The following is a 20,756-nucleotide window of genomic DNA, read 5'->3' on the forward strand; positions in this document are numbered from 1 at the left end:
ATTTCGTTTTTTCAATATTTAATGATAGTTTATTTGCTTCAAACCACTCATTAAGTTATATTAATTCTGTGTTTACAATATAAAAAATATTTTTTAAATTTGAGTCAGAAAAGAAACATTTGTGTCATCAACAAAAATAATATAATTAAGTATTTTTGAAGACAAATAAATATCATTAATATAAATTAAAAACAGCAGGGGTCCAAGTATTGATCCTTGGGGAACTCCGCAATTTATTGATTCAAATGGGGAACATGTTAAGTCATATGGTACTCCTTGTTTCCGATTTTGTAAATAATATTGCAGCCACTTTAAATTGGAGTGAACTACTCCACAATTGTGTAGTTTATAAATTAGAATCTTGTGGTTTACAGTATCAAATGCTTTTAATAGATCTAGAAAAATTCCGAGTGTGTAACTGTCGTTATCAAAACCATTTAAAATTTGGTTGGCAAGATCAATTACTGCATGTTTCGTGGAATGGTTGTTGCGAAATCCAAACTGTTTATGATAAAGAATGTTGTTTTTTTCAAGATAATTGTACAGTCTGTTGTGCATAATACGCTCTAGTATTTTGGAAAAACAAGAAAGTATGGAAATTGGTCTGTAGTTAGATTTTATTGAGTCATCACCGCCTTTGTATATCGGAATTATTTTTGCTAATTTTAGTTGGTCAGGAAAAATGCCGTTTTTTAGGGAAAGATTAAAAATTTTAAAAAGAGGTTTCTCTCTAATATCTGAGACCGCTTTTACAACATCAGGGTTAACATCAGTTAACCCTGATGTTGTAAAAGCGGTCTCAGATATTATAGAGAAACCTCTTTTTAAAATTTTCCAGACCCGCACTTTTATTTGTTTTCAGCATACTAATTGCTAGTCGAAGTTTATCAACTAAAAGCTCCGACTCCTCCATGAAGGAATCAGATTTTTTCAAAAAAAATTTAAATGATTTTTTTCCCTCAGGAATTGCACCGGCAAGCTTTTTTCCTATATTTATAAAAAAGCTATTAAATGTTTCAGCAATTTCTTTATTAACAAAAGCATCTCCTCTATTATCATCTCTTTGCAATCTTTTTGGAAGATTATCACTTTTCACAATTCCCACTCCTGTTATTTCTTTAATTACATTCCATGTTTTCCTTGCATTTCCAAATGTTTTATTAAGTAACGAAGAGTAGTAATTTTTTTTGGACTGCTTTTTTAATTTTTCAAAAAAAATTTTATATTTTATGTATTTGATTTCATTTTTGTAGTTCTTTTTTTTTAAAAATTTTTGGTAAAGTTTTTGTTTCCTTTTTGACGACTTAATGAGTCCTCTCGTCATCCACGGACTTAACAAATTTTTAGAATTACCAATTTTTTTTATTTTTGGAAAGGCTTTTTTGTATTGTCTTGTAAACATGCGAATAAAAAAATTGTAGCCATCATTAACGTCATTGCAATCAGTTAAAAGTTCCCAGTTTACTTCATGTAAGAGATCACGAAACGTGGCGATTGATTCATTACTTATTTTCCTTACGTATACCGTTTCTGTTTTTATTTTATTCTCAAGGGTTGCAGAACTTATTATCAGGAAAACTGGAAAGTGATCAGTTAAATCTGTTTTAATAATACCACTTTGGATTTTAGTCCTTGTGTAATTATTAGTAATAATATTATCGATAATAGATACAGTTGTTTTAGTCACACGTGTTGGTTTATTAATCATGGGAAAAACGCTGTATTGCAAAAGTGTATTTATAAAATTTACGACTTGGTTATTAGCTTTATTATTCAATAAATTCAAATTAAAATCACCTAATAAGTACACATTTTTTTTAATAAGCTTTGGTAGCAAATAGTTTAAGTGGTTTTCAAATTGATTGTAATTACCGTTTGGCAGTCTATATATTGCAGTTATAAATGTATTTTTATTTGTTTTATTAATTATTTCAATAGTTAATGACTCACAATATGCGTCATTTATTTGAGGTTTTCAACATGTTTAAAAACCAATGAGTTTTGGACGAAAATAGATACGCCCCCGCAATTGCCGTTTTCTCTCGGTTGATGAATAGGTTTATATCCTGATAATTGAAAGTTAGAATTTATCGCGTCTCGATGACACCAAGTTTCTGTCAGACAGATAATACTAAACTTGTTACTTATATTATTTAACATCAATTTTAAATTTTCAAAGTTTTTATTTATGCTTCTGATGTTTATATGTAATAATGAAAAATAAGATGATGAAGAATTTAGAACATGTTTAACATCGTCAACGTTGTAATAAGTCGTATCTACTGAAATTTTGTCAAAAAAGTTCATGTTTTTATCATCGTCATTAATTCGGTTTAGTGCGTTTTTCCTTTCTGATATGTCAAAAACATTAAAACTGTTGGCTTCCGTCATTTTAACAATAAAAACTAAGAATATTATTTAAGACATAAAAATATAATAAATAAATATACTTTAAGCATTCTTATGTGATTTTTTAAAATCTTTAACTACTAATTTATCATAAATAACAACAGAATATTTACCGTTGTTCCTGTGAGTTCGCATTTCTTCAAAGAGATTTTTCCGTATGGTTAGGGTATCCAAGAAGTAATCCTCACTTATAAATATTCCTGTTCCTTTTAACTTTGTTGAATTCTTTAATATGCTAATTTTATCTTTATAGTTCAGGAGTTTTATCACGATTGATCTAGGTTTGCTTAGCCCAGTTTTTACGGTTCTATGTGCCCTTTCAATAACTACGCCACTTACATTTAGATTGTTTTCAATGATATTAAGAACTTTTTCTTCAGATACATTCCAACTTTCATTTTCACTTTTTGAAAATCATTTGCAAATAACAATATTATTTACCAAGAAATTAGGCTTTAAAAAACAATGCTCTTTTTTTTAATAATTTAAATTATCCATAGATATTATTAATATCTCCTAGTAATTGAAATAACTAAAAACAGAGCATTAATATTCAAAATAATCTTAATATTGTTAATACCTTTGAATAACTGAAATTATCAAAAAACATAGCATCATTATTCAAAGTAAGTTTAATATTTAGGTTATAATACTTTTTTACTTCAATAGCCTGATTACTCAGAGATAAATTTAGCATTATTATATTTTGAAATAGTCTTGTTTACATTTATAAATAAAAAAAAAATAGATATTTGAAAAACCAATGAATTGATTACATATTTTTGTGAATATTGTATCTATGTTAGCACAAATATTTTCTCTCACACACAGAGAGAGTGAGAGAGACCCTCTTTTTATGCTAGTTATGCAAGTTAAAGAATATACTTCAATAATATTATTGTATATATTTTTGTATAATACAGTATAAATAGTATAACATAGATTTGTACCATAAGTTAATATAGATATGTATGGATACATTATATAGTTTTGATGTATGACAATAACTAGTTATTAAGTTAACTTATTTTATAAAACTTAAACAAGTTATATAAAATAAGTTTATGTAGTACATCTAAATTTGGTAAATATACTGCTGAGGTATTCCATGAGGAAGTGGGACAGGCATGTAACCCACCATCTCAGATTTTCTTCATACTTTGTAAAAATGGTAACCTATATAACATAGACTACCTTGCAAAATATTAGCACTGATATCAAATGGGTTTTGGAGATATTATTACTTTAAAATCGGCTATTTTTAGCAGTTTTTTCTGTTCGGCGGTTATTTTGATTTTACTATAGTTTTTGTTTTACAAGTTACTGTTAAACTAAACTTGTAATTAAGCTGAAAATTAGCACCAGTATAGTTTTTAGGACGAGGAATCAGAATGTGATATTTGTTTTTAATGAAAATATTTAGAACTATATCAATATGGGGACTAGGGGGTTGATTTTCAACTTTTTTTTAAAAAAATCAATGGGTATATTTTTAAAAGCTGACATTTTTATATTTATTTATAAAAATGTATACCTTAAAACATTTGATTGCAAAAATGTCACCCGTAAATATGAAATTGTAATATGAAGATAAAAAATTGTGTAGCACAAAGATATTTTAATTACAATATCATTGGTGTAGCGTGATACAAACAAACAAACATATAAGTATATAAGTTTGAGTATACATTGTTTGAATGCATCCAATGTTATCAATTTCTGCAAGCACGAGATTGAATTATTGTCATTAGCAGTCAAGATAAACGTGTTCCAATCAAGGTGATTTTTTGTGTTTACTAGATTTTATTTTAATTTTGCATGTAACTTAAAATTATTTCAATTTACTTTATATTTCAGAATGTCCAGAATAAGCTCCGAGATAGCTGAAAAACCTGAAAATATCAAAGCCTGGACAAAAAATCTAGTCCACTTTGAGAAATCAAAATCAACAAGATCTTACATACACAAAGTTTTGCAGCCACTTGGCATTATGAATAAAATGCCAAAAGCTTATTCTGTTATTAGTCGGTATAATTACTTATCAAATTTAGAGAAGTCAGTGTATTCCAGATGTAAAATGGTTGGCGCAGAATTATCTGATTTATGGCTTAAACTGAGTTTACCAAAAATTAATGAAAGGTCTATAACAAAAAAAGTAGAAATTCTTATTAAGAAATATCATTCTGTTCAAAAATCCAAACAATGTTTTGAAGAAAAGTGGGATTATTTATTTGATATAACCAAAGTGAATGGTAATTGGCTTAGCAATGAAAATAAAGAATTTTATATATTACAGGTGAAAACTGATGGTCAAGCTGGTTATTGCACATCAAAAATTGTTAAATTACATCCATCTAAAGCTGGCAAGAAGAGAACTATCATAGCTGAAACAGGTACAGTAGAGGTCAGTGATGACAATAAAGGATGATGAGCAAGATTCTGATTATAATCCGCCAGGCCAAAAAACAAAGAGAAAATATGAGAACACCACTGTTGCTGTTAACTTAGTTAAGAAGTCAAAACTAAGTATTAAGAGATCAGCAGAAGTTTGCAAAAATTTATCTGAATGTGGTGTTAATGTGCAAGCACCATCCAAATCTGGGGTTTATAGAGCTACAATGTCAGAAGCTCAAAAAATGGAAAAGCATATGATTAATCATTTAAAAAATGATGATTGGGTGTTGCATTTTGGTGGTAAAAAAATTTCCGGGATTGAGTATCAAGTCTTGATTTTAAAAAATGCAGAAAAGGAGGTCAAGTTAGCCATTTTGAAACTGGGTGATGGTAAAGCTAATAGTATTTACAGTGGAATGGCTGAAGTGCTAGATAAATTTCAACTATGGAGTAGTATTAAAGTTATAATATCTGATACCCCAAGTGTTAATACTGGAAGTAAAAATGGAGTTGTAAGCCAACTTCAAAGAGAATTTGAAAGAAAAAATCTTGAACCAGTTCAATTTATTGGTTTTCAGCATCATGTGTTAGACACAATTTTTAAGCATTCCATGAATGAAATTTTAGATGAAGGAAAAAGCTCATCACCAGAAATACATTACAAATTTATTGTAAACCTGCAAAAAAACTATGAAAATTTAAAATCAAACTTTAAGCAAGGTGAAAAAATTTGTAAAGTAAAGACTAATAAATGGAGAGATGATATGGACTTTTTGTTTGAGTTGGTACAAAGTTACCGATACATGAAGGTGAATGGTAGCTATCCGGCTATAAAAATCAAAAGTCTGCCATCATTGAACAATGCCAGATGGAATTCGAAAGCAATCTATGCTCTTCTGGCATATATTTTAAATGAGTCGAATAATAGTCAACTTTGCATGGTTTGTGACTTCATTACATCAGCCTGGTCTGATATATGGATTTCTGACATGCAATACTCAGAACATAATTTTAACAATTTAGAGCAAGCAATAACTTCAACTACAGCCATGAAAACCTTGATAACATTTTGGTCCCAGGAGCCCAGTCGCATACAAGGAATTCAGAGATCTAATATCTGTGCGGAAAGAGCCATAAAAATTATGCAAGAAATTTATGCAAAAGATATTGACAAGATGAACTTCAAATTTATTCTGCACAACAACTTTTAAATTGCACAAACAATTGATCTTTGTATATTAATGAACAGAAAGTTTTGTAAAAATATATTGCTATTTTTCTGTTAATTTGTCAATTTTTACGTTATATTTTTTTACTTACGGGGGACATTTTTGAAACTTTAGTCAGTAAAACTTTTGCAATTGGTAATCTCATGTAGAATGTCAGATTTTGGCACTATACCTATGTATAGTTGTAAAAAAAATCAACCCCCTAATGGGGACTATACTTCACCAGAGCTATTTTTGAAATTTTTTTTTAATTTTTTTTCGTTTTTATTAAAGTAGATATATTAAAGAGTGTTTTGGAGCAAAATTTAGAGGTGGGTTTTTTGAAATTTTTGGTAAAAATATAGGATTCTTATGAGAAAAAATAAGTATAATAGGTCTGCGTTCACGATTTCTTTTTAAAATAATTGACATTGACAAATTTCATTAGTCATCAAAAATTAACAATAGAAAACTCATTTAACCTATTATTTAAAGAAACTTTAATTCAAATAAATATTTCTTTTTCAAATAATCTTATGCTTTCTAATAAATGACATATTACGTCATCTTTTACTAAAATAAAAGAAACACTCAATAATAAAACGCTGAGATTTAGTATTAGTCTGAAGTATTACCAGCTGTTGTTCTTTCTCTGTAATTAATGATTAATATAAAAAAACAAGTTATAATCAAAATTTAAAAAATTGTAAACATTTAATATCATTTTTAAAAATACATTTTAAATAAATGTATTATATTAAATACATTTTAAATAATTGTATATGTTACAGCTGTTGACGGAATCAGCCTCTCTAAGAGCTACCACAGAGTTCAGGACAACTTTGAATAAGAGTTTTATATTGTTGTACTATTTTAATACAACTCTATATTAAACGATATATATATTTTTATATTTTAAATGTTGACACCTTCAACAGAGTTTAATTGTTAGAAAAATTAAAAGAATAAAATGAACAAGATTTTGTGATCAATGATCAATGTCATAAAATGGTGTACACTCAATCAATAGGATTGAAAGATTTATCAAGGTATTCAGAGAGAGATAAAAATTTATTATCATGTAGATCTGGGCTATTAATATTAAACGTTAATGTTAAAATCTGTTTACATCATGAGCAACTTTTACTTTACCGGTTTGCTAACTCCTAAAAAAATTGCATTGACCCATTTAAAAGGCATAAAACTAGTATAAAAAATAAATTTATATGTTCTTAACTTATTTTGCTGTCTTTTTACAAAAAATATATCTAGTACCAGTGGCGGCCGGTGACAATAAACTTTGGTGGGGCCAGCAAATATTAACCAAAAAATATCGCAACGACTCGCTGTCAGCGTAACTGATACTTAGGTGTTTGTTAGGAATTCTTTGGTCGCTAGCGTTTTTTGATTGGTTGAGAGAGTTAAGCGCTATACTCCCAAAATAAAGCGTATTTAATGGCATTGAATCTTTTAAACTTACGTAAAAAGCAGCAAAAACTGACTGAAAACTGCCCTGATAGTGGTGCATTATGATTTGAACAGATTTCTTTTTTAGATTTTTTTTTAATTTTAACTTTATGGTAAAAACTTTTAGTTAGTTTGAAGTAAGTCATAAATATAAAAAATTACGATTAACACTATAATTTTCATAAAGGCATAATATATTTTGAAATAAAGAATGATGTTAAAAACAATGATTTAAGCATATTGTTTATACAAATATTCTGCTCTTCTCTGTTTCATAAGAGAAAACATTTCGATTACTTTTTGATTAAACTGATCAATATCCTGTAAATAATCTTTATGTATTGATAGTACAGCTAATGCATTCAATCGATCTTGACCTGTGGAATTTCTCAAAAGTGTCTTAACTCTTTTTAAAGTACTAAAACACCGTTCAGCATCGGCTGTAGACACAGCCGATGCTGAACGGTGTGACTAAAACAATCTCTATCAACTTTGATACTTCAGAAAATGTTTCAATCAAGTTATTTTCATCCATAAATTGGGATAGAGCATTAATGGTGCCGATATCACTAAAAACAGCATTTTCATACGAAACAGTTAATTCGGACATCAACTTAACTTCATTCAGCATTGGATAGTTTGTTAGAATATTTTTTATGATTCCGAGGAAAATGTTGTCTATTAAATTTAAAATTTTTCGGATCCAAAATTGAAAATGATTTAAATATTTCAATGCTTCTAAACCTCGCTAATTTCGTAAATAATTTTATCACAAGCATCTTTAGCATCTTCTATTAGTAGTTCGATTGATGTGTTTCGTTTCATTCGGTTTTCATGCATTTCTTCGCAATTGTTAAGAATCGATCCATTATTATCGAAACATTATTAGTGATGCTATTTCGCACAAAATTTATAGAAAACTCAAATTTTTCAAAAGCCTCCTTGATTGTAATAGTGTTGCTGTTACTTGATTGCAATATATTGTAAAGTACATCAACATGTTTTAAAATTGAAAAAAAAAAAGGTAAAAAAAAGTTGAACTCTAAGTCTTCCAAACATTTTTTGAACCCAACAGGTTGCCACACGCTTGTATCATCCCATCCTTTATCGTTTATAATTTTATTAAAACATTTTCCAATCTTTGTTTTGTTTTCTTTTATGCAAGTAACTATTTTTGAACGGAAATTCCATCGTGTTTCGCAAACTCTTGGTACCTGTTTAAAAGTAATTTCGCGAAGTAAATCATTTCGTTTTGGCGAGGATGTAAAGAACACGCCAAATCCACTTAAAGAAGAAAAAAATGTTCTTATTCGCTTATTCGACGAACAAACTTTTTTCAAAACTAAATTCAATTGGTGTGCATAGCAGTGAACATAATCGGCATTTGGGTAAACTTCTTTGATTAGACTTTGGACTTCATTCCTTGATCCGCTCATAACTGCTGCACCATCATAAGCCTGTGCAATTAATTTTTCCTTCAGACCAAAACAATTTAATTCTTCTTTTAATACATTTGTAAGACCCATAGCAGTTCTATCCTGAACATCAATAAATGCTATAAATCTTTCAACTGGTTAATAACCTTTTAAATAACGCAAAATAATGACGAACTAAGAACGACAAGATACATCAGTTGTTTCATCTGCTTGCAAGGAAACAAATCTTGCTTTATCAATCTCACGTTTAATTTTTTCTATGTATACTTTATACATACATTCTAGAATGTCATTTTGGTTTGTTTTCGAAGTATTTTTTGTTATTTTTGAATCTTTAAGATGATCGCTTAACACACTATCCAATGTAGCTGTGTATGAAACCATATCTAAAAATACCCCTCGATTATTTGAGTCAATAGTTTTGTCATGTCCTCTTAAGGGCAATTCGTGTACACCACAAATTTTTATACAATCTATAACCCTCGATAATGTATCTGTTTTTGTCAACTAATTTATTATGTTTTTTTATGCTAAGAATGTATCCAGCATCAATTGTCGATAAAATGTTTGTCTTTCCGAGCATTTGAAACTGCAACGAATTACTTATATGTGTTTTACTGGATTCGTGTTTTTGTATTCGCTCAGAAAGATTGTTTTGTATCTTTACAGCCATTTTCTGCCCACAAGCTCTCGCCACCAAACAAAACACAATAAAAACAAAACAACGAATTATTTTCATCACTTACACTTAACCATGATTTCTTTCAAACCATGTTACACAAAATGTTCGCGTTTTTTTACCATCAACTTGAGTTATACGAACACCTTTTGGTTGGTATGCCCCAAGATTTTTTATTTCTAGTTTTCCTTGAAGTTGGGCTTTCAAGAAAAACTAGAAACGTTTGCCAATAAACTATCAATTTTGTTCATGTTAAATTATCTTATTAATGAACCTAAATTATTGTAATAAGATAACTTTAAACTATATTGTAACCAGAATATGATTTTGGCATGATTCAAAATTTTATCAACAGTAGTTCAGTCAAGAAGGACTCTTAATCTTAATTAATAATCGATAAAATAATAAAGAATGTAACATTACATATACATTTAACTCTCTGATGACGAATGACGAAAGGGTCAACTAAAACAATAAAGATACTTTTACAACAAAAAATTGTTTAAAGAATCTTTTCATAATACAACACATATTTTAGTTAATTAAATCCATAATTCTTAAATACAACATTTACAATGTCAGTCATAAATAATAGTAAACTTCTTAAGATTATTTACACTGTCTTTACATGCTTTAACAATTTTATGTAATTAAAGATAAAAACTTAATATCTGTTTGTAAGCATACATAAATATTTATATAGTTTTAGTTCTTTGACTTTAGCTTTATTCCCCCACAAAAAAAAAACATTTCAAAAAAATACTCTGATTTTTTTATTTCGATGGCAATGGTAAATGTCCAACATTTTAAAATAATCTAAACTTTGTATATTTTTTTAATTAGTGCCTTTTTGGAAGTAGCAATTATTGAAGCTGTATTATGAAATGTAACAGTACCACCAGTGGTAGAGTTTTAATGATTGAAAAAAAATGTTCTTTATATTTTCTATTGTTTGTACCTTTGTTGTATCGAACTAATAATAATATTGACTAATTTTAATCTTTACTTGAAAATCCAGTCTTTAAAACTTGTGTTTAATGCTTATTATTATGGTTGATATTGGCTCTGGTTCAGCGTCAATCCAATTGACAACTTAAAAGATAGAATGACTAAACTGCCACCAAATAATGTAAAGAATTTTCAATGGCTGATTCATTATGCCACAGAATATGATACATAAGCTATTTGGAAAAAATAAACTTTAGCAATCCCTCATTGAGAAAAGAACAAGAATTTCAAAATTGCAGTAGCTCTTATTATATTTGTAGAAATGACTAAGCTTTCTCGTGTCACAACATATAAACTTGCCAAACAATACACAAATCAAGATCATCATTAATATGGCTGAGCCACAATTTTTTTCTCTGTAAAAAAAAATAAGCTTTAAAATTTAAAAAAATAAATAAAACAATATATGCCTGAAAAATGTAGTTCACTAGCAAATATTATAAAATGTACAAGATTGTTGATTATAAAAGAAATGCAGAACTTTTTTATGATATTTTAAAATCAATTTTCCAAACTATAAAATTTGCAAACTTTTTTATAAAATTTCTGTTACATTGTTTTAAATATCATATTTTTGCCTTGTTCTTATTCCTGTTAATTTATAATCCTAATAACTACTTGGTAAATTTTTTATTTACATATCCAGTTTAAGAAACTAATACTAACACTGTTAATATTGCAATATAAACACTGCTAATATTCACAGTGAAATTCCAATATTAACAAATGTATAATGTTTACATTATTTTTACAAATAAATGTTTACATTTAATGTTATAAAGTTTCCTAATATTGCTGTACCTTATTGAGTCAACAAAACTTCTAAACTAAATTCTTCAATCTTAAAATCGAGAATTAAAAATGGTGTATGAAGTTTTTAAAATTCGTGATGCTTTTTATGGTTCTTTTCTTTTCGGGCCAGTTCAATGAGGCCCTGAGGTGCGTTTTTTCGTTCTATCTGAAAGCACAAGAAATTCTGCGCGCGCATCAAAAATAATACTACCACAAACAAAATAAATAGGGCCAGTAAAAATCGGCCCTGCCGTTATTGGCAATGAATTAAAACAACGCTACAATACTTTTAATTAATTGCAAATAAACGTATTACTTATAAATTAAAATAGTTTAAAATTAGAACTAACTTTAGAACTATTTATTTTTATAAAACTTGTCTGCAAATAGTTTAGGCTGATAATTGCATATTTGCATATATAAAGATACATATAAACATTATAAAATTTTTTATCTTAAATAAATATAGGTGGGGCCGGGCCCCTATGGCCCCTATTGACGAGCCGCCACTGTCTAGTACACTTACAAATAGTTTGAAAAAGTATTTTATTTCTAAAATTATTAAATCATCAAAATTATTATTTCTTAATTTTGGCAAATTTTTGTTCGTTTATAATGTATTTGTAAGTGGTTTCGAGAAATTGATATTCAACTGGCAAAAGGTATGTGTTCAATTGTTATTGAAACAACACCTGGTTTTAAAATGTGTCCTTCATCTCAAAAAGAAACGGTAAAAAAAAACGCTAAAAAAAAAAGAAGATTGGTCTACCTTACAGGACCACAATGGTGAAGATGATTTCCTGGAACAAACATGTTTTGATGAAGATATAGAAATTGCACAAGAAAAACAACTTATAAATACTGTTTTAAATATAAACTTATAAATAAAGTTTTGATAAATTAGTATATAAATATGTATCACCAGTAAAATTTCATGGGGTTCCCATGAAATATGCTAAAATTTCTCTAGGAAAAGGAAAATTAATGCTAGTTACTGATGTTATGTCAAAAAAGCTATCAGTTATCCTCAATTTTAGCGCAACAGACCTGAAAAATGATGTAACTGAGGAGCCCAATTTTGAACATCAGAAGAAAGCTGAAGATCTAGATAAATTGATACTTTCAATGCAAGAAAAGCTAAAAACGGATAACAGAAGAGAAAAGATTCAAATTTTAACATTGGTTCCAGATTCATGGTCTTTAAGGAAAGCAGCTGAAGTATTCAATATTTCAGAGTCAACCATAACTAAAGCTAGAAAACTTAAATTTGAAAAAGGAACACTTCCAGAAAGAACTTGTTAGAGTTGAATCAGATATCATTGATAACGTGGAAAGCTTCTATTGTAATGATCAGTTCAGTCGGCAGTTGCCAGGTATAAAAGATTTTGTAAGCGTATCAAAAAATAAACATGTATCAAGAGGTTATTTCTTTGCAATTTAAAGGAATTATTTATTAAATTCAAACTAGAGCACCCTTAATACAAAACATAATTTTCTAAATTTGTTCAGTTAAAGCCAAAATGGTGTATTTACGCTGGTCAAAAAGGAACCCATGCTGTTTGTATATATGCAATACACCGATACCTAAAGCTTATGCTTAGCGCAAATAAACTGAAAAATAAGTTACCATGAACTTATTGAGAAGTTTGTTTGTAGCAGAGAGTCAAGGGAATACATGGTCCATAGATATAATCGTTGCCCTGGAATTCAAAATATTATCAATTATATAACTGCAAATCTATTGCAAAATGAAGGATCATTTAAAGAAAATGACAAAGTTGATGAAGATGAAATAATTGAATAAAAACAGTGGAGTACACTAGATAAAGCAAAGCTTCTAAGTTATACATCTACCATAGACGAATTCATTTAAAGTCTTAGTGAAAAACTTGATAGCATAACAACTCACTCTTATATTGCTAAAGCACCAGTTAAATAATTAAATACATTATAAGTCATCTATACCCATAAATGAAATTATTGTTTTGGTTGATTTTGCAGAAAACTTTAATGTCATACAAGACGAAATCCAGAGTTACCACTGGAACCAACAGCTACATCCTGTAGTTATTTATAACAAAACACACTACATCCTGTAGTTATTTATAACAAAAATGATGAGATTACTACTGAAAGTCAACCAACATCTTTATGTTTTATATTTGATGACTTAACACATGATGTTGGATTTATTTATTGTATAGTAAAAATGACTGTCCAATTTGTACAAGAAGTATTACAAGACGCCTTTGTAAAATTTATGCATTCTCATTTACCTAAACTTCATAACACCGGCCAAGTAGAGATGATTGTTGTTGGGTTCCTAAGCCTCATATTTTAATTATGATAAAAAAAGCCATTATCTTCAAGAACAGGGCGCATATACCAGATAGACACAGATGGTTTGTCCAAAATCCAATCTTTAAATTGACTCAATCATATTACACCAGTTTTCTTTTATAAGTTATTTATAAATTAATCAGATGCAAGTTCTGGTTTTTTATTGACTAGTTTTTTATTTAAAACTTGTATTTATTTAATTTTTAAGACTTAATATATTACATTTATTATGAATTTTTCATTTTAACTATTGATAATGGGTTGTTTTTTTTTAAATGAAAGTATTCAAAATAAGTAATTTCTTAACTTGTAACATCCAAATGTCCTTTTCAATTTAATTTGTTTAATTATTTGTAAAAATTCTCAAAAAACCCACCTCTAAATTTTGCTCTAAAACACTCTTTAATGTATCTACTTAATAAAAACGAAAAAAAAAAAAATTAATGCTACCATAATTACCAAGCCTCTTTTCCGCCTTTGTTAAAATTTCAAAAATAGCTCTGGTGAAGTATAGTCCCCATATTGATATAGTTCTAAATATTTTCATTAAAAAAAAATATCATATTCTGATTCCTCGTCCTAAAAACTATAACGGTGCTAATTTTTAGCTTAATCACAAGTTTAGTTTAACAGTAACTTGTAAAACTATAGTAAAATCAAAATAACCGCCGAACAGAAAAAACTGCTAAAAATAGCCGATTTTAAAGTAATAATATCTCCAAAACCCATTTGATATCAGTGCTAATATTTTGCAAGGTAGTCTAAGTTACATAGGTGACCATTTTTACAAAGTATGAAGAAAATCTGAGTTGGTGGGTTACAAACCTTAAAAATTTGTCCCCCTTTCTCATGGAATACCTCTGCTATTGTTGTTGTTGTTAAAAAAAACAACTATAATTGTATTATTTAAATAAATAACTTAACGCATAGCAGTATAAAACTAAAATAAAATTATATTTTACTGGCAATAACAAACAAAATCTGAAATGTTTTATAATAATAAAAACGCCATTTTTAAATATTATTGATTTAAAGTTACGCCAAACATAAGTCTGAAAATAGCAGACATATTTCTTACGTAAAGTTTGCTGAGCACTTTTTAAGAAAATGTTGTGAATACCGTTTTTTAGACATTTTGCGTAAGTAATAAAGTACGTAAAAACTTAGAAATTTCGTAAGTTTTTGTTTACGCAAGGTTTGTGAATATCACTTAGCGTAACTTTGAACTTAAGCAAAACCTACGCAAAACTTACGCAAATTTTGGACTTACGAAAGTGTTGTGAATCTGCACCCTGTCTAACAGTTAAATTACCTTTTAAAAATTCAGAGGTTTTTTCGAAAAAATTTTATGGCCTCCATGGATATAAAGGGCAAAGGTGGAAAAATACACTTAGAAACACTAATTTATATGGCTTTGTAAATGGAATACATTTATAAGTTGTAACACCTTCCCATTCATTATATTTTTTCCAAGTTTGCCTTTTTTGATTTTTTTTTGAAAATATTATTTTTATTTACAGCTTCTTCTATTGTATTCAATGAAGCAAAAGAAACCTCGGTCAATTGAATATTGTTCGATTTTCTACGCTCCATTTCAAAAAGGTGATGGAAAAGAGAAGAAATTTGTGTAGATTTTATTCAATTATATGTAGATTATATTCAATTATTTGTAGATCCTATTCAGTTATATGTAAATATATGTAATATTTAAATATATTTTTAAATAAAACTATTTTTATTTCTTGCTTTAATAATACTATTTTAACTAAACTGAACTGAAAAAGTTCTAAATAGTCTAAGTATAGACTATAAGTAGATACCTTAATAATAGATACCTTAATATACCTTAATAATGTAATAGAGAAGTGCAACAGCACTATTGGACATTCATACTACGTTGTGATGGTGATCTCAGTTTTTATCAACGGTTTCTGTGATTACAAAACGATTTTTAACAGCCGGTTTAACGTTGATAAATCAACGTTAATAAAACTGTCATTCTAAACGTTGTTTCAACGTAAATTTAACGTCATTGTAACGTTTTTTTGCGTCGAATCAACGTTGATATAACGTTTAAACCTAACGTTGATAAATCAACGTTGAAAAAAACTTTCATTCTCAACGTTAAATCAACGTAAATTTAACGTTAGGTTTCAACGTAAGTTTAACGTTTTTCAACGTTGTTTCAACGTTGTTTGCCGGCTGGGTATTCATTCCTCCATTAAAGTACTCAGCTCCGTCATGTTTATGTGAACATCAGTCATTTCTTGCCGTAGCCATGTTGCGTTTTCTACAGTAGTTTTACAAATTTGAACAAGAATAACAATCGCCAAAGAACTAGCTTTATTCCATACATCACCCTTGTTACCATGTACAGCCCAATCATTATAAGCTAGATCCCACTTTTCCACCTTATCATAAACTTTTTGAAGTACACATTTTAATTTTTCATTGCAAACTTCATCGTCCCAACTCTTCATAACACTAACGGCTCTTCTTTTTAAATGGCAGCAAACTGCATGTAACCAAGCACAGACTGGCAAGTGATCTTCCAACTGCACACATACGGAAAACGCTACTCTTCTGTTTAACTTTTTCGGAATCGCATCAACTCAATTCTCTCTGGACCACATCAACTTGCCACCAACCTTGTACACACGTAAACCCAGTGGCGTAGAAAGAATTTTTTAGTGTTTGAGATTTCATTTTAAAATATTTTAGCGTTCAAAAATTATGACCATATAAAGTTTAAACCCCCCTCAATTTGAGGGGGTTGCAAATTTTATATGGTATTAATTTTTAAACTCCAATAGATAATACTATGAAACTTAAAATTTATCGATGAATATAAGTCTAGTTAAGAATAGTACAAAAAATACTTCATTAACTTGTTGCTCTCACGTTTGGAGCAGGGGGGTGCGAAAATTTTGGGGCTTTTTTATTCCCAGCCTCCAATCATCGCAATTTTTTGCAAACCCTCATTATTTGACATAAGTATAAACATATGCATGTTTGGAGTTTGCTCCTTGTCTGGAAGTTACCTATCTCGAACACCAAAAAATTCTTTCTACGCCTCTGCGTAAACCCAATATACGAATCCAATAATGGCACTCTCGACAGATTTCATTATTGGCGCAATATTCAATCCATAATCAAGTCGTGTCAAACAATACTAATTGTTTCAAAATACCACTGTTTGGAATGGTCAAAGAGATTCCTCAGTTTTTAATTAAGATAAGCCTTACGTAAATCAATAATTGCTGGTTTATTTCCCCTTCTTCTCCATTTCCTCAGCTTCTTAACACACACATCTGCATCTCTTGTGTACATCTCAATAAAACTGTTTGGTCTGACTTTATTATCTTTATTTTTTTAGATAATAGCCATTAAGGGAATTTGCCCTTTGGTTGGTTCCATCTTATTTTTGTCATACTCAATTAACCATTTACGACTGATCCAATCCCGTAGTTCGTTTTCATATTTTTCTCTTGCATATTTTGGTATGACTAGCGCGTAAAGCAAATAAACGCGGAGGTGGTGTACTTTTTTATATAACGGAAAATTTGAGGTTTTTTATTAGGCCTGAGATGAGTATTTCTGATGACAATAAAGAAATTTTAACAATTGAACTTTTAACCAACAGTTCTAAAAACATACTTATAAGCTGCTGTTATCGCCCACCATCTGGCCATATTGAAAGTTTTTAATGCATTTTTGTGTAATGATATTTTAAAAAATAGTTTTAAGGAAAAGAAACTAAATTATATATTTGGTGACGTAAATTTAAATTGTTTTGAATATCACGTTAATAACAACATTAAAAAATTTTACGATGACTTATTCGAACACGGAGCAATTAACAAACCTACTAGAGTAACCTCAACTTCAGCTACCTTAATTGACAACATTGTAACAACCGATATCTTTAATGAAACTCTTAAAAAAGGTATAATAAAAAGTGACGTTTCTGACCACTTCCCTATTTTTTTCTCTATTAATATTGACAACAAATTAATACAACAACATAAAAAAGTCATTATCAAACGTTTTTTCACCGATGCAAATCTAGCATCGTTTAAGGATCAATTATCTTTAATAAATTGGAACCATATTAACAGTTCATTTGAAGCTAATGAAGTATACGATACATTCTTTCAAACTTTCTATGAAATATATGATGCAAATTTTCAAAAACGTGAATTTATTATAACCAATAAAAGTTTAAAGTCACCATGGGTCAATAAAAATCTTAGGAAATCCTCAAAAATAAAGCAAAAACTGTATATAAAGTACTTAAAAAAACCAACACCAGAAAATAAAGTTATTTAATAAAATTACGCTAAAATGTTTAAAAGTCAAAGAAAAAAATTTAAAAAACGATATTACTATGATTTACTAGAAAAATATAAACATAATTCAAAATGCACATGGCAAATTATAAGTCAAATTACTGGAAATAATAAATTTAAATTATGCTCTGTGCCTAACACTATAAAAGTTGATGGCGTATTTTTATATGAACCCAAACAAATAACAAGAGAATTAAATAAATATTTCGTGTCCGTTGGCCCTAATTTAGCCAAAAATATTCCAAATATGATTAATCCAATAAATGATTATGTGTTTCCATTAATCTCTAGTTTAGATAAATTTGAAGTATCTTCTTCAGAATTTGTGCTTTTAAAATGCTTAAAACTAATAAAGCAGTTGGTCCTGATGATATTAATTGTAATATAGTCATAGATACACGAGATACCATAAAACGTATTCTTTTTAAAGTTTTTAAATGTTCTATAAATCAAGGAATTTTCCCCGATTAACTGAAAATAGCCAAAATAAAGCCTATATTTAAAGGAGGTGAACCATCAAATGTCAGTAATTACCGACCAATATCTATCCTCTCTGTTTTTTCAAAAATTTTAGAAAGAATTCCGTTCAACCAAATATCTAATCATCTTGCTGTTAATAATATACTTTACAAAAACCAATACGGTTTTAAAAGAAATAACTCTACTGAACATGCAATAATTCATCTTACTCGTAGTATAACTGATTCATTCGAAAAGTCAGAGTTTACTTTAGGCGTCTTTATAGACCTATCTAAGGCTTTCGACACAATTGACCATGAAATACTGTTTAAAAAACTTGAACATTATGGTATCACCGGTAATGCTTTAAAACTACTAAAAAGCTATTTAAAACATCGCAAACAATTTGTCTATGTCGACGGATCTTCTTCACAAGATTATCTAAATATAACCTGTGGTGTTCCACAGGGATCTATATTAGGGCCCTTATTATTTCTGATTTATGTTAAAGATCTCCATAAAGTCTCAAAATTAACAACTATAATGTTTGCTGATGATACAAACCTATTCCTATCTAATAATAACATCAATAAACTTTTTTATGATATGAACATTAAACTATCAAAAATATCAGACTGGTTCAAGTCAAATAAACTTTCGGTCAACATTGATAAAACTAAATGGATTTTCTTTCATCCACAATTTAAAAAACATTTACTTCCAAGTAATATGCCTCTTCTTCATATTGATAATATTCAAATAAAAAGAGTAATTCTCACAAATTTCTTAGGTATCATTGTAGATGAAAATCTATCATGGAAGAATCACATCGGACATTTATGCAACAAAGTTGCAAAAAGCATTGGAGTTTTATATAAAGCAAGAAGTGTTTTAAACAAACATTCATTAACTCAACTATATTACTCTTTTATACACTGTCATATTAATTATGCTAATATTGCATGGAGTATTACCCATAAAAGTAAATTAAATCCACTTTATTGTCAGCAGAAGCATATTGCACGTCTTATAAATTTCAAAAATCGTTTTACTCACTCAAGGCCACTTTTATTTAACATGAATGTTTTTAATATATATCAAGTAAATGTTTATAATGTTCTTTGTTTTATGTTTAAATGTAAAACCAACTCATCTCCAGCTTCCTTTTTTGATTTATATTCTTTAAAATAAAAAAATAAATATTCTTTAAGAAATGATAATTTTATTAAACAACCAAAATTTCAAACAATCTTTGGTAAATTTTGCATTTCTTTTCGTGGAGCTTTTTTATGGAGCCAAATAATTTTAAAAAATTTTGATTTTTTTCATGAATGGAATTATTATATGTTCAAAAGAAAACTAAAAAAAGTAATTTTCTCAATTGAAATATTTTTATATACTTTTAATTGTACCCAGTTTTGTCATCACTCGTTTATATTTTACTTTTATACAATATTGATTTAAAGTTTATGTGAGAAACTATATTTAAACACCATTATTTGAATTTTGTTAAAAGTTGCACTGACATTATTTGTACAGTAGTCATTTATTATTTACTTGTTTACTTTAATTTTTATTTTAATTCGTAATATTTGTAAATAATTTCTATCACGAACAGAAAAGTTTAAAAGTTGTATTTATTTATTTTATATATATTTAACTAAGTTCAAAGTTCCTCAACAGCGGTTCTCGGTGACAAGACCTGTATGGTCTTCTTTGAGTTCCCGCGTTCTTTATCTTTATTCTTTATTTTTATTTATTTATTTTTAACGATTTCTTTGCATGTAATTTTTCTTATTGATATGTTTGTAAATATTGTGTTAAATATTGTAGTAAAGAACAAACAAACAAACAAAAAAAATGACGTATTGGGCAACTTTTTTAAATAATTGGTCGGGGTCTTTTCCGTCTCTTCGTTTCCATTTAACTTCTCATTCGACACCATTGCCATCTAAACTTTGCCATTCCAGATATGGAGATAATAACTTTGTCTCGTATTTGGATACCGTCAACCTCAATAGTGACAACCGATCCATTACATTGATGAATTTTACCGTCAAAAGTTACTAGCTTTGAAGAATTCTGAGGTTTATTTTGATTTATTGACAACAGTTTTTGATTTATAACTGTCTTTGAACATCTCGTGTCCACCATAGCTGTCGCTAACATAACATTCGCTTTTAGATGAAAAATAGACAATGCGCTAATTCCATCG

General features: G+C 28.4%; 1 protein-coding gene across 1 annotated transcript; it reads right to left on the reverse strand.

Moving 5' to 3' along the window:
* Nucleotides 1-8,299: 8,299 nt before the first annotated feature.
* LOC136079340 (zinc finger MYM-type protein 1-like) lies at nucleotides 8,300-9,298 on the reverse strand. Its single transcript, XM_065795073.1, has 2 exons — nucleotides 9,107-9,298; nucleotides 8,300-9,016 (listed from the first exon to the last, which is right to left on the reverse strand). Exons 1-2 carry the CDS (start codon nucleotides 9,296-9,298, stop codon nucleotides 8,300-8,302), a joined length of 909 nt encoding a protein of 302 aa, XP_065651145.1.
* Nucleotides 9,299-20,756: the final 11,458 nt, after the last annotated feature.

This window comes from Hydra vulgaris, chromosome 04 (genome assembly GCF_038396675.1).
Source record: "Hydra vulgaris chromosome 04, alternate assembly HydraT2T_AEP".
NCBI lineage: Eukaryota > Metazoa > Cnidaria > Hydrozoa > Anthoathecata > Hydridae > Hydra > Hydra vulgaris.

Coding starts and splice junctions, on each gene's coding strand:
- LOC136079340 (XM_065795073.1), bottom strand. CDS start 9,298: ATGGTTTCATACACAGCTACATTGGATAGTGTGTTAAGCGATCATCTT. Junction 9,017..9,106: donor AAGCAGATGAAACAACTGAT/GTATCTTGTCGT, acceptor ATTGATGTTCAG/GATAGAACTGCTATGGGTCT.